General features: G+C 33.1%; 2 protein-coding genes across 3 annotated transcripts; one reads left to right on the top strand and one right to left on the bottom strand.

Annotated features, from left to right (window-relative positions):
• Positions 1-2,915: 2,915 nt before the first annotated feature.
• LOC130969056 (uncharacterized) lies at positions 2,916-3,773 on the bottom strand. Its single transcript, XM_057894620.1, has one exon. It carries the CDS (start codon positions 3,771-3,773, stop codon positions 2,916-2,918), a length of 858 nt encoding a protein of 285 aa, XP_057750603.1.
• Positions 3,774-5,022: 1,249 nt separating this feature from the next.
• On the top strand, positions 5,023-14,138 carry LOC130968354 (uncharacterized). 2 transcript variants are annotated; one of them, XR_009081639.1, is made up of 20 exons: positions 5,023-5,325; positions 6,270-6,373; positions 6,612-6,698; positions 6,801-6,876; positions 6,976-7,050; positions 7,159-7,212; positions 7,444-7,503; positions 7,586-7,702; positions 8,244-8,338; positions 8,415-8,623; positions 9,076-9,173; positions 9,642-9,745; positions 9,853-10,018; positions 10,279-10,401; positions 11,037-11,119; positions 11,413-11,554; positions 11,679-11,708; positions 12,041-12,111; positions 12,499-12,587; positions 12,865-13,011. XR_009081639.1 is itself a non-coding variant. In XM_057893571.1 (19 exons), exons 1-19 carry the CDS (start codon positions 5,287-5,289, stop codon positions 13,652-13,654), a joined length of 2,523 nt encoding a protein of 840 aa, XP_057749554.1. In that variant the 5' UTR covers positions 5,024-5,286; the 3' UTR covers positions 13,655-14,138. The 2 variants fall into 2 exon arrangements, 1 of the variants encoding a protein (XP_057749554.1); XM_057893571.1 differs by lacking the exon at positions 12,499-12,587 and having other exon boundaries at positions 5,024-5,325; positions 12,865-14,138.
• Positions 14,139-15,001: the final 863 nt, after the last annotated feature.

The following is a 15,001-nucleotide window of genomic DNA, read 5'->3' as shown; positions in this document are numbered from 1 at the left end:
TTTTATTTTATAGCAACAACTAATAAATAATGAATTTGAATAAACAATTATCCAAAACTAATAAGAGACGAAAAATAGTAAAAGGAATTCTCCCAACACCACAACGTATCATGAAAATAGTTGTTTTCTACCTTAACAAGAAAGTAAGCATTGAAGAAGAATCATTATAACCATCTTGTATAACCAAACAACTCTTGTATTCATCTTATATCATGTATTTGTTTGGACGCTTTAAATCGATAAAAAAAAATATTTTTTTAATTTTTTTTTATATTTGACAAAGTTTTAATTGTAAAAGTAAAAATACTAAAAAAATTAAAAAAATATTTTTTTTGAAAAACTATAATTTATATCTTTTTTTAAAAGATTTTTTTCTTAAAAAAATATTTTTTACATAATAAATAAATAAAAAATTATTTTTATCTTATTTTATTTATTAATTATATAAAATATCTAAATATAAAATTATTTTTATTTTTATAAAAAACTATTTAAAAAAATATCATTTAAAAATATTTTATAAGAATAGCGGCCAAACAAACTCTATAACTTGCAACTTGCACATATAAGATGAAAATAATTGCTTTATAACCATCGTTAAAATATATGACCCCACCTATACAAGATTAATATCCTTTTCTTTTTTTAAATGCCACACATGCAAATATTGATCACACATTCCCACCATATAAAGTAATGTAATTTGTTAAACCTATGATGAGACATATTCAAACTACATCATATTTAATATATCTAATAAAGTATTATTATTTTCTTCATTCCATAATTTTAAAATAAATTTTAATTAAATCTTATTTCATTCCTCCTCTAGATAAACACTAATCTTTAAAGATACTATTTATCAAGATATCTGAAGTTACTATGATAACTCATAAACTTAAGATATATATAGTTTCAGGAGCGGAATTAGGTTGAATTTTAAAAAGAGACCAAAAATTATTTTACAATAGAAAAAAATATAATAACTTTAATATATACTATCTTGTTTTTTCTTTAAATAATTTCTCATAATAAGAATATATATGATTTGGCAGAGTAAATAAGAATAAAAAGAATAATAGTAGATGGAAAGGTCATGCAAAAGATCTTTCTTTAAAAAATATTAATGAAAACAAAAAGGTTAGACTATTTTTAGAAGAAAAATGCAATATAGATCACTAATGTGAGTGAATTAGGATTATAGAGGATAAAGAGCTAAATTGAATTATAAAATTAATTTTGTCACGTCATTTAACTATTGCAGTGTGTAACGTGATAGGATTTGATTGAATGATATTATGAGACATTGATATAGAAATATAAACAAAAATTATTAGTGTATATGTATTATATTTGGTAAAATATTGAATGATACAAAATTTTTAAAAAGCCTGTATTGTTCTTCATAATAATTTCTTTTTGAAACAAGAGAGGAAGATGAATTTAGATTTGAGAAGAAAGAGAAAAGTGGAAAGAGAAAACACAGAATGAGAAAGGAGGCTATTTTTTTATATATGAAAAAGATATTGATATTACGTTTTGCATTTTGCTATTTTTTAATAATAATCAAAACGCAGTTTACGTTATACTAGTAATAATACCAATAACAGAAGTGCTAATACTAATAATCTAATAACAATATAATAATATTAATAGTACTATTATTCCTAATATTAACAGACAGTAACAATAATATAACTAAAACGGTGAATAATTATAACAATAATAGATATACAGTTCCGTGTAATAATAATAAAGCACACAACAATAATATACAATAACAATGGTAGTATTTAATAATAGTAATTACAATTAATAATGATAAGGTTTAATTATTCTGTTAGTTTTTATAATTTTATTAAAATTTTAATTAAATTTTTATATTTTTTTAATTAGGTTCTTATATTGCTTTTAATTTTGTAATTACGTCATTTTCATATTAAAAATATTAAAATTAACATAATATTTTTATCAAAATACATGCGATCAAAATTTTAATTAAGTTTTTAATTATAAATACCTTCAATTTTCGAAAAAATGTTTAGTTAATTCTAATATTTTTTACATTAGGAATAACTTATTATAAAATTAAAGCAATGTAGGAATTTAATTGAAAAAAAAAATATAAAGACCTAATTAAAAATTTGGTGAAATTATAAAGACTAACGAAATAATTAAACTTAATAATAATAATAATAATAATAATAATAATAATAATAATAATAATAATAATAATAATAATAATAGCTTCTTGTTGTAGTGCTAATAACAATAGTAATAATAGTAATATAATAATATTAATAATATTAATATGCCTTAGCCAATTCTTTGCAGGGGATTTTTTCTTTGTTTCTTATGTTAAAACGGTTTTTTTATTTTTTTGTTTCTAATCAAATGTAGATTGTGTTTTGCAGGACTATAAATTTATAGGCCCATAATTTTGTGTAACACACCATAATACTATTTTTTCTTCTATTTTTAAATTATTTTTTGAAAAAAAGAAGGAAGAGAGAAGAGCATGAAAGAAAGACCGGATGGAAAGAGCAAGAAAGTAGGAGTGGATCTTTATCAGTAGAAAAAATTTAGACGATGTATAATGTTAAATGTAATTTTTTATTATTTTTTTATATTTATTTTTAGTTTCACTTATATAATTAAATGTGAGAGATCATATTTTATTTCTTTAAATGTTAAAAAAAATGGGAAGGATCCATTTTTTCAAGAAAACCCAGCGCCAATGGTGAGAGAGAAGAAAGGAGAGAGCAAAAAAGGACAATGGCCCTCCTGGGTTTCTGGACCGTCATCCACTCCCCGTACGGTCCCTGTGAACTTTGTTCTTTTGCCATTGTTTCTTCTTTGCTCTGTTCAGCCTTCTCCGATGAATTCTGCAGCTCATTTTGCCTCTTAATGGCATACTAGCACTGCTCCTTGTTGTGCCCAATACGTCCACAATGAAAACAAATGGTGTGAAGCCCTTCGTATTCAACGTGGACAGGTCTCCTTTTAATTTTGAACTTTGGTCTTAGCGGTTTTGCAAGATCAAGCTCTATGCATATTCGAGCAAACTTGCCTCTCGCTTGTTCAGCTGTATTATAGTCTATTTTTAGCGTCTTACCAATCACATTACCAATGGTTCTCATCACATATTTATCATAGTATTCAATCGGAAGATCCGGGATCCTAACCCATGCAGCTATTTTGGTAAGTTGTTCCACGCTTGGGTTGAAATCCGGCCTCCATCTTTGGACTGCTAGGTATTGATCGAATATTAGCCATGACCCTCCTTTCAGTACCCAGTTGTAGTCTTCTAGCTCTGTGAACCGGACCAGGAAAAACTCATTACCAACATTAATGAGTATCAGCATCCCCTCCTTAATCCACATGCTCTCCAATCTTTTCTTCAAAACACCATACCCTATTCTCCTTCCCAGAAGCTTTATAATAAGGGTATGCTCCCACATTTTGTTCAATCTATGTTGCTCTGCTCTGTTGAGAATCAGATTAGGGCACCCCTCTTCGTCCCATACAATTTTCCGCTTTGGTAGTTCGCGCCTCGTCTTCCACTCTTCGCTTCCCGGGACCTCCTCTTCTCTGTCAGAATACTCGAACTCAGATTCTACCTCCGAGTCCTCCTCTTCCTCCATGTTATCTTCTTCATCGTCTGAATCAGATTCGTAGATAAAGTCTGGGCCTTTCACCATGCTAACATATGACCGCTTCGCTTGGGGTTCCTCTGGAATTTTTTTTTTCTCGTTTGGGGATGGGGCTTCCATGACTCTCTGTGCTTGGAACGCGTTTTCTTGTCCATCTTCATTGCGCAGTTTCCTTTTACTTCTTCCGCTGACGGTGGTTCCTCACCTCTCTCAGTACTCGCTCTCAAGTTGGATCAAGCTAAATACAGATGGGGCCTCGAGAGGTAATCCTGGGCAAGCCAGTTGTGCTGGAATTTTCAGAAATGCAGATAGTGATTGGGTTTATGGGTATGCCAGACGTTTGACCTATGCAAAGGCAATAGAAGCGGAGGTTGCAGCAATACGAGAGGGACTGGAGATAGTATGGAAGAAAGAATTTAGAAGGATTGAGCTAGAAACAGACTCCCAAGCAGCTGTGAATTTGATGGAGAAACCTCCAAAACGCCACCCAACACTAACTCGCCCGATTAGAAGAATCAAAGAGCTTCTCAACAGAGATTGGCAAGTGCACATACGACACATATATAGAGAGGCTAATCAATTAGCTGGTGGCATTGCAAATTTGCTACTAAATCAAAACAGAGAGCATGCTACTTTGGATCATCCTCCCAAAGAGACCACTCTTATTTTATTTGCTGATAGAAGTGGGGTTTCTTTTCCCCGTTAATTTATTTTGTTTTTTGTTTTGTTCTTGGCCTTAGGCCTCCAATGTAAAAAAAAAAAAAGGGGGCAATACCGATGGTGAGAGAGAAAGAGATAAAGAATGAGAAGAAAAAGGGTAAAATTAAAAAAAGGATAAAATTGTAAAAATGATATATATTTCAATCTTATAGTTTGTGTCTAAATTTATTAAAATACACTAAAGACATATTATTTTTGTGAATCTGTGTACTATCGTATTTTTTAAGAAACAGTTATCAAATGATGAATGCATGTCATCGTATTTATGTTCTAAACGGACACCATGTCTCAATTGCATATAAACTTTTGTTTTCTATTTGTCGATTTAGTGGGGAAAAGAGATTCAGAAATTAATATGGTTGTATATACAAAGTGGATATTTATTTAAGTAAATTAATAAATTAATCTAAATTAATATAATTTTTTTTATTTTTTAGATATTTAATTTAACACTATATATATGTTATGTATAATTATATTATCTATAAAAAAAGTCAACCTATAAAAAGTATATTAAAATATAAAATATATCTTTAAAATAAATTAAACAATATATATTTACACAAAAATATATAATAACTAATTTAATAATCGAGTGTGTTGTCAGAATCTCTGATTATGTATTGCATGTATCGAACCATCGGAAAGATTGAGTTTGTGGTGGAAGAAGTAGGGAGTAAAGTAGACGGTGGTGCACCAGAGTGCCCCCCCTCTCTTCATCTCTTGTCCCTTCCATTACCGTAGCTTACCCAAACCCATTACTACTACCTACTTTACTACCATTATTTCTCTCTCTCTCTCTCTCTACATCACACCCTCGCATCTCTTCGATCTCACTTTCAAATTAGGGTTTACGCCTTCTTCCCTTCCCATTCACGGATCCCTCTTCTTCTGCGCTTTCTCTCTCCCCTCAATGTTCTGGAAGCTCGCTACTATCTCTGCCTCCTCTCCTGTTAGTTTTCCTTTCTTCTCTCTCTTTTCACTCTTTTTCTTAATATTTTACTTCGATAGCTGAATTGTGCTGCATTTGAGCTTGTTTTCTCGTTCTTAAACTCTGCTTAGTTTGTTAATTTGATAGCTTGTTTCTTCGTGTTGATATTAGTGTAATGATTTTTCATTGAGGTTTGTCAATTGTAATTGTAATTGTAATTGTAATTGTAATTGTAGTGTAATTGCTAAGTATACCACAGCTCATGTAGAACAGTAGAAGTGTCCTGCTCTGTTAGGAAAGAGGGCCTTGCTTACAAGCAATTCACGCTCCCTCGCTAATTTTTCAGTTAGTATTTTATGTAATTATTGATTGCTGCCTTTTTTTTTTTAAGTTTTTAGATTAATTTTGATGTTATGTCAGTGTAAAAATGTTTTTATACTGCTGGGTGATTAGTCCAACACCTCTTTGCTGATGAAATAAAATATGGTTGGATGTCTCTATAAAATTCTTACATGTATAACGCATCAAATTTAAATCACTTTCTTTTTTCTATACTTCTTAGTGGGCCCTGCCCTTTTCCCGGGCGTAAAATGGAAGTGATTTTGGCGTTACATACCGGGAAATGGGAAGCCTTGTAGCTCTACTTGAAGTAAAGACATTCAAATTGTTGCAAATTTCTGTAAAAGGAAAGACAAAAGTAATCACAGAAATGAATATTTGGATTTTTCCGGTTTATATGTTCTATGGACTGTTGTTCGATGGAAGTTTGCAGCAACCGGCTTTAGTTTTCTCGATTATCTCCTTTCTTTACATTCTCCATAATGACACAACTTTACAGTCAAATCTTTGTAACTTAATGCCTTGCAATTAATATAGAACACTTTGACACCGTTTTGATTTACGATCAAATTCTCGAAAGTTTTGCTTACTCAATTCTCTTGTTTTCTATCACTGGTGCCTGACAGGTGGAGGCAATACTAGACAAGGAGAATTTTACTTTGGAAGAGCTTCTGGATGAAGAAGAAATAATCCAAGAATGCAAGGCCTTAAACAGTCGTCTCATAAACTTGTACATTCCTGACTCCGAAGTCTGGTCAACTCGAATTAGTGGAGTTTTTACTGCCATAAGATTTATTTTTGGCTCATGTTTATCTTGGTTTTCAATAGAGTCCAAAAGTTTATAACGGTGTTAATAGGAAGCTTGTATAGTTAATTACATGAAGTGCAGGCTGAATATGCAATTGATCTAACAAACGTAATAAATTACTATTTGCTTATGTGTGCATGTGTTTATTTATCTATTTCAGTCTGAGAGATAGAGCTCAGGTTGAGCAATTGCTTCGCTACATTACTGAAGAACCTCCAGAGGATGCTGAAAACAAACGGGTTTTCAAGTATGCAGCTATATGAGTAAATTTGTTTCAAAATAACTCTTTTAGCAATTTAACTTTCTTGTTTCCCCCATGTTAGCATCTGACAATTGGTTTCTAATTTAGGTTCCCATTCATTGCCTGTGAGATCTTTACATGTGAAATTGATGTCATTTTGAAGACCTTGGTGGATGAAGAAGAGGTTATATTGCAGTTCATAATGCAATTTGATTCTTTCTTAGAAATTGCATTGCAATGCTTTGCTTGTATATATTTCCACTTACCATTCCCGATATTGCAGCTCATGGACTTATTATTCTCCTTTTTGGAACCTGATCGTCCTCATAGTACTTTACTGGCTGGGTACTTTAGTAAGGTATATATTTGACAATGTTGAAACTGTTGTTTGTGCGACATTTTAACATTAACTGTATGGTTGTATATAAACAACTTGTTCAATGCTAATTCCCACGCCATTCTACAGGTTGTTGTTTGCCTAATGACTAGGAAGACAGTGCCTCTTATGAATTATGTTCAAGTAAGTAAACTGATTGACTTTTGTAGTAGACCTTGCTAGTTTAATTTTTTGATAATATTCAACTTTTTTAGGAGACCACAAATCATTAGTGGGAATAAAAGTCCTTTTTCTTGTTATTTTGTATTAGCACCTTTTCTGAAGCAACTTTTGGACTGTACACACCGCATAAGCTGTGTGGTATGTGGTCTCCTTATGAAATAATCTTCTCATGGATCAACATAATCTTTGCAGGCTCATCAGCATGTTTTTCGCCAACTGGTTGATTTGATAGGAATTACATCCATTATGGAGGTGAACTTCTACCTAGTAGTTATAATGAAGTGAGATCATGCAAATTTGTTAGAATGAATTCTGAGATAAGTTCTTTGCACAGGTTTTGATTCGATTAGTAGGTTCTGATGACCATGCATATCCCAATTTCATAAATGTGGTGCAATGGTTGGCTGAAAGCAACCTGCTGGAGATGATTGTTGATAAATTAAGTCCATCTGTAAGAGAAGCATCTATATTATGTTTATAGTCCTTAAAAGCGGGATTTTTGACCAGCAATATGTTCTGTATTCACCTATCTCTGCCAAACATTGTAATTTCCCCCTTGTCCCATAGGAGGGTATTTAATTCATGTTTTGGTCTTAAACTTACCCAAGCCCTTCTGCTCTGCCCATTTTAATTGATTCCAGGCTTTCTCCTTGAGCTTGAAGCCACACTCATGAATTGAATTTAGGCTTCTTAGGTTGAGCCTTGAGTGCTGGGCACTGGCTAGGTGAAGGAATTTGTCTACTCAGCAACACAATTTTGTTAGTGATGCTTTTACTACTAATGCGTGGTCGTAGTGTTTTGTATTTTCCGCATAGACTTGCATAAATAGATCTTCGGGCTAGAAGCAGAACAAAGACTGGAAGAAAATGAACCCTTCTTGGAAATTGATATATCCCGTTTAATTTTAATTAGGTGTTCAAATTATATAGGCTCTTACTTTGTTGTCTTCGGTTTTACATTATCTTACAACTTTTTTCTTTTCTTGGAACCAGAGTCCTCCTGAAGTTCATGCCAATGTAGCTGAAACATTATGTACAATAACTAGAATTGCATCTTCTACTTTAGCGGTCAAACTTTCAAGTCCAAGGTTTGAATTGCAAGTTTTTACCTTTTCTTTAAATATATAACCAAAATTCATTAGTAACTTTTTTAATACTGTGCAGTTTTATCACAAAAATTTTGGATTATGCATTGGAAGATTCACAATCGAAGTCCAGCCTTATCTACTCACTCTCAGTGTGTATTTCTTTGTTGGATCCCAAAAGATCAGTTGTGTCATTTCCACTATTTCATTCGTTCAGAAGTCAAAACATGTATGAGCCGCCAATTCCTATAAACCCGGATACTATTGGCGCTATGCTCCCTAAACTTGGTAAGCATTGTCAATTTGACATGGGAACAAGCATTTTATATGTTTGATATTAGAGTTTTCCATTTAAAGAATATATATTTAAATTTGCAGGATATTACATCATCATTGCTATAATTAGGGTTTGATAGGTGCTAACTTGAGGCCTCTAATTTTTCTTTTTTTTTTGGGGGGGGGGGGGGGGGGGGGTTCTTTACTCTATCCTGTTAAATCACTGGAGAGCTATATTCTTTTACCACTTAGAAGTAACTGGATTAATTGTTTTTTGCCTGTTGAAATTGAATCAATAATTATACTAGAAGAAAGGTTTTGGAAAATTGCCAATGAAATGGACTTCATCAATAATTTAACTTCTATTTTTATTCATAAATGAGTTTTACCCTTCTTTCCCCTGTTTGATAAACATTTGTTTGAGCAGCCTTGTGACATCATTAATATGTATATCTTTTCGACAGGTGACTTGCTTGTGATTTTGAATGTGTCATCTGATCAGAAGGTATTGCCTACAACATATGGTGAATTGAGACCTCCACTTGGGAAGCATCGATTAAAGGTTAGTTGTTGATATGTATGGGTTTCACCATCTCCTTGAAATAGTTTTAGTGTGTTTATCAATTGAGGCCGAATTTTTGTATACTGTGCACTTGGAAATGGGTGGAAATGTGTTAGGCTAGTCCAAGTTTTAGCTTAAACATGATTGACCAGCATTTCAGATATGCAGCCCAAGCTTGGGCCTATTACCTGACATAGACTATTTTGTAAAGTGTTGTTTGCCAACTAAAGAAGTCTAGCTTTGCTCAAAAGCTTAATTTTAGTGCTTAGTTGATAATAATGCTTCTAAATGATTTAAATAATTATGACGACAACAAGAAGGCTGGGTTAGGCTAGGCCAAAAGCCGAATGGGCTTACGTGGCATATGTCAACCTCTACATGAAAAATGCTTATATTCATGGTTTTCCAAATGTTGCCTTCAAATATGTTTTATTGTCTGACCAAGCTTTATTTTTTTCTTTTGGCCAGATTGTGGAGTTTATTGCTGTACTTCTGAAAACTGGAAATGATGTGGCAGAAAAAGAGCTGGTCAAATCAGGAACCATTCAACGAGTTATTAATCTTTTCTTTGAGTAAGAAACTCCTTTTCAATTTGGAAGAATTAGTTGTCTTGAGAAACCTTGATCTATTCTGTTTAAATATTCTTATATCTTTTGTGATGCATTTTCTATGAATACAGGTACCCATACAATAATGCATTACACCATCAAGTAGAAAGTATCATATTATCATGTTTGGAGAGCAAAACTGATGCTATTACTGATCATCTTCTTCGAGAGTGTGATTTAATTGGAAGGTTTCTACAAGCAGACAAACAACGTATTCTGTCTGCTGAAAGCAATCTGGTACATGGATGCTTCAACTCATAGATAAGATAACATGTAACTTTTCAGATGTTTTAATTATTGAGTCACATTACTTTAGAACCTTTTTCTAAGTAAGAATTCAGTTATCTTGATTTTCTTTGTGTACTATCGAATTAAAAGGAATAGAAAGATGCACATGGGCTCAAGTGATATCTCCTATATACGGAAAATTATACATCTTAATAATTTTGATTAGTCTATACGAATGCCTTTCAACTAAATCATGTGTGATCTTTCAGCCAACAGTACCTGCCGCAGGAAAACGTGCACCACGGGTAGGAAATATTGGACATATTACTCGAATTGTCAATAAGCTTGTTCACTTGGCACATAACCGAGGCCAACTACTGACATTTCTTCAGGTTAGTTGCTAGTAACTTGCTTCCATATACAAGGTTCTTGGTTTTTCTACTTGTATACATGTTTCAACGATCTGTGATACTTCCCTGAATGCATGCCCTTGAAAAAATTTCTTAAAAACTCAACATTGAAGTTTTTGTGTCTCATTAACAGTCTTTCATGGAAATAGAAAATTTAATTTGGCATGGAGGATACAAGTCTTTGATGTGCCTTGCTTTACAATTGTTATTGATTTTGCATAGAAAATGTGTTTTGACTAATTGGTATACTCCGTTTCTTTATATTACATATGATATTAAATATAATAATAGTAGGTTCCTAAATCCAACCTATGTGAAACAAGAATCAATAGCTGAGGTATCTGTAACGTACACTTGATTTAAATGTGCTTAATTCTAACAAAAGTTACTTGAGCTACAATTACATCAACTTAAGTAGACTTAAGACTCCAGTGCAAGGTCCTTTCTTTAAATACTGCTGATGTTTTGTTTGTGCTCCTCTTTGTAACGTGAAATTTCTTCTCCTAGGACTTCCTTATCTGATTTTCCCATGTTCAAAACCATGGGGTTGAACTTAATAAAATTCATGTTGGATGGACTTTATTAATACCACTGTTTCATTTGTTTAACATCTGCAGCAAAACAGTGAGTGGAATGAGTGGCAAACTACAGCTCTTCAGGAGCGTAACATGGTTGAGAATGTTCACCGTTGGGCTTGTGGGTAAGCTTTCTGATCTCAAGAATCAGCCCCAAATGTGTAGTGAAAGTGTTGTTGGGAGGATGAAGATGCTCTTGTTTATAAGATGCTCTTGTTTATAAGATGCTCATAGTTTGGGTGCTAATTCTGGTTGTAGTAACATGAGGCGCTGGCCATGTATTTTAATGGGCAGTCCTTTAACACAGCCAGAGATTACCTCCAGCTGTAGGGATTATGTGTATGATAGTAAAATATTGGAGTGGAATTTGAGTCCCTTGACATTTTGATTGAGCTTCTTTTTTTTTTTTTACGTGCAGACGACCAACTGCATTGCAAGATAAGATGAGGGATAGTGATGATGATGACCTTCATGACAGAGACTATGATGTTGCAGCTCTAGCAAATAATTTGAGCGAGACTTTAAGATACAAAATATATGGAAATGATGATAATGAAGAGGTTTGTACGTACTGGCCACCACTTGTTCTCTCCCTGCTTATAGTTTTTGGTTTTTGCCAGGTTTGTCTTTTGTGTAGTTACTGCAGCCTAAATGCTGGACTCACTTTGATGATCTTGGTTGCAGGAACGTGGAAATCTTGATCGGGATGATGAGGTAATAGTTCTATTTATAATAGTAACTGAAGTTATTTTATTTGGTTTTCAGGGGATTTGAGAACCACTTTTTGCTATTTATTCTGATCTCATTTGGAATCTGGGCAACGCACCTGTGCTCAATCTGGCCCTTCCATTTATAGAGTTGTGAAACAAAAGTTGATGTGTGGTGCCTCTAATTTTTAGTTTTACTTTTTGAGCATTAGTCACCTGACGTCTCTGGTGCCTGTTATCACTGACTGTTACTTTGTGGTATACATCAAGCAAAACATATAGCAATCTTTTAGTCCTTGTTAACGATTAGATAATAAAGTTCTCTTGTATCAAATGCAGGATGTTTACTTTGATGATGATTCTGCTGAAGTAGTCATATCATCCCTTAGACTAGGTGATGATCAAGGGAGGTGAGAATTTTCTGTCAACTAGCTACCTCGAGGAACCTGATTCTGTGGATTTTTCAAGCTGGGTGTTTTTATTTCCATTCAAATTAATGTTCATACAGTCATACATATGCTGATCTCAACCTTCGCAATGAATAACAGACCCGTTATGCTCCCCATACATATATACATTCATATATGTGTGTGTTGTTTTGCATAATTATGTATTTTCCTGTTACTATGACCGGCATACATATTTATAGGTTGTCCAGTATGCTTCATCTTTCATTTTCCAAGTGGTATGCATTCTTCATGTCTATCTATCGTCTGTGCATTGTACTGGATTTACATGGTTGTATTAACTTCTTTATGCTTTTATATGGGTATTGTGCCGTGATTTGTGGTTACCAGCTCTTGAAACAAAGAAAAAGTTGGTTAGGATACATTGCCTCATGATTGATGCATTACTACTAAAATTGCCAGCCGACATAGGATGTCAGGTGTTTTTCTTTCATTATTCTTCTAAATGATAGAGTCATATCATGTCAAAGAGTATCAAATATGATCTCTTAAGAGTAGCATTTATATTTATCCTTATTACTATTAGGGTTTTACTATTGTTATGAATAGATGATAGTATTCCTCTCATGACACATCACATAAGAGTAATATATTCTCTCTCATTTGCCAGGTTACTATTTGATCTATTATTTTCCTGGTTAATCATGGATTTTAAGAAAATATTTGAGTAAACATTCTTTTTTTCTTTTAATGCAGTAATCTGTTTACAAACTCAAACTGGTTTGCTTTCCAAGATGATCAAATTGGCAATGCACCTGGGGCCACATCATCCTCAGAGATGATGGATAAGGTAAAACTGAATGAAGCTGCTAATGGTGGTAGCAACAGTAGTGACGATGAGGTAGTTGTTGGAGTAGATGAATTGACAGACAGCAAAAATACTAGTATTGCAGCCAACTCAAGGACAAACTTCTTTAGTGGTTTAGCTGGTAGCAATGCCATGAATGGGGATGTTTTAGACTTCAAAAGTGTGAAAGCAAGCGGTTCAAACGATATGGAATTCTTCAGGTTTGATGCACCTGAGAATGAAGACTTATTTGGGGACAGGCCTTTACCTGATTGGGTGGGATGGGGAGAACCTGCCTCAAGCACAAACCCCTTTGTGGATCATGACGAGTCGGATGGTTCTACTAAGCCTCAAGTAGGCAGCCCTAATGCAAGTTCTCCTACAAAAGGCGAATCAAGCCCATCAAATGGATCACCATCAAGTAGAGATTCTGGGGAGGGGGGTAGTCCAAAACCAGTCGTGGTACCCTCTCTATTTGAAGAGGATGTTGAATTTGTAGGTGTAGAATTAGAAGGTACTGAAAAGGCAATGGAACAGGCTCTTAAAGAAGGGATAGTTGGGGAAGCAGGACCTTTGAAAAGGAACATAGTCCCGAAAGTGCCAGAGAAGGAAAGTTCTGAAGAAGGCAATCCTGGTATGAAGGAATTCAATGATGCAAATTACTGGAGGGTTGACCAAGAAGTTGCTGTTCTGGAGTGATGCACATTGCAGTGATTGATTTTTGTGTATCTTGCTTTCCATTGTTTGTATGAAAAAGAATTGGACCAACAGAATCGGATGCAGCCCCATTCTCAGTTCTCAAAGGCCCAAGTCACAAATTGATGTACAGTATATTTTTGTTTCACTTTTTGTCTATGTTGTTTTTCCTTATCGGATATTTTAAGCTTGTTTATTATTCTGTCCAAAAAAAAAAAAAAAAAAAAGCTTGTTTATTATTTACAGTTTTGCTTCTAAGGGAATTCGTGCATTAATTGAATATTTATTCTTGCCATAAACTTTGCTTCTCTTCGAAGTTGAAGTTAATTTGCCTTAGTTACTTGTGTTGCTGTAACAAAGCTTGATGGATAGGGTGCTTACTCCTAGTTCTATATATATATATATAAACAAGGATTGGGAGGAGTTTGATGTAAAACTATTGCAGTTTTTTTCTAAAATGTTGTCTCATGTATTTGGTCTATTATTAATGCGAGTTGAACCAACTTTGTTTTTTGTCAGTACTAATTGTCAACATACTATAATATTATTGGAGATTTTAATACCGGTAGAAAATTTTCCTTGATCAATTGTAATTTTCCAATTAATTCCACACCACGACTGAAAGCTATTTCCAATAATTCAGCAATTCCAGGAGAAACAACACACTTCATTTTCTTTAAACTTGAAAATTAAGTTGCATTACCATATGTCAATGTTGCTAATGGCAACACATTTGACTAAGAAAACTTCAATCAGTTTTTTTTAACTGTTTGATTAAACAGGCAATGAATGAGTGATAATTATGGTGTCTGGATTATGATATCATTCCGCACTCAGATTCTTCACGTCACTTCACTTGGGAGATAATAAATTAATAATTATGCTAAGATTGCCATAATGTTCCACTATAATTGCTCTATAGTATAGAGGTAAAAAAAATAAAAATCACCTCATTTGTCCCCATTTGGTAACTTGAATAGTTTTTCACATTTAAGTAGTAGATCATAATTTCTTATTTTCTTACTTTGTAATTTTGCTACACCTTAGAGTAATGGTTATAGGAGAAACATAAGGACGTATAGTTATTTATCAAAATTATCCATATTTTTGCCCTCTAATTAAATATACATTTGGTGTAAAACAGTGACAACCATTGTTAAACATAAGCAAATGTTTATTAGTGTGAAAATAGACTATACTCGAACCTAATAAATCTAAGCTAAAAACGAGTTTATAAGTCTGGGGCGGAACTAGATGAAATATTAGATAGGGACAAAAAATATTTACACAATAAAATAAGACTAAAATAAAATTTTAAGGGGGGCTAAATTAAAATTTACATATAATTTA

The sequence above is a fragment of the Arachis stenosperma genome, chromosome 3 (assembly GCF_014773155.1).
Source record: "Arachis stenosperma cultivar V10309 chromosome 3, arast.V10309.gnm1.PFL2, whole genome shotgun sequence".
Lineage (NCBI taxonomy): Eukaryota > Viridiplantae > Streptophyta > Magnoliopsida > Fabales > Fabaceae > Arachis > Arachis stenosperma.
Note: the sequence above shows the minus strand (reverse complement) of the source record. Positions and strands in the feature narration are given on the sequence as shown.

What these genes read in the sequence shown, in the direction of transcription:
- LOC130969056 (XM_057894620.1), bottom strand. Translation starts at nt 3,773, where the DNA reads ATGGAAGCCCCATCCCCAAACGAGAAAAAAAAAATTCCAGAGGAACCC.
- LOC130968354 (XM_057893571.1), top strand. Translation starts at nt 5,287, where the DNA reads ATGTTCTGGAAGCTCGCTACTATCTCTGCCTCCTCTCCT. An exon ending in GAAAACAAACGGGTTTTCAA is followed by an intron (nt 6,699 to 6,800) that starts GTATGCAGCTAT and finishes TTTCTAATTTAG; the next exon opens with GTTCCCATTCATTGCCTGTG. An exon ending in GTTATTAATCTTTTCTTTGA is followed by an intron (nt 9,746 to 9,852) that starts GTAAGAAACTCC and finishes CTATGAATACAG; the next exon opens with GTACCCATACAATAATGCAT.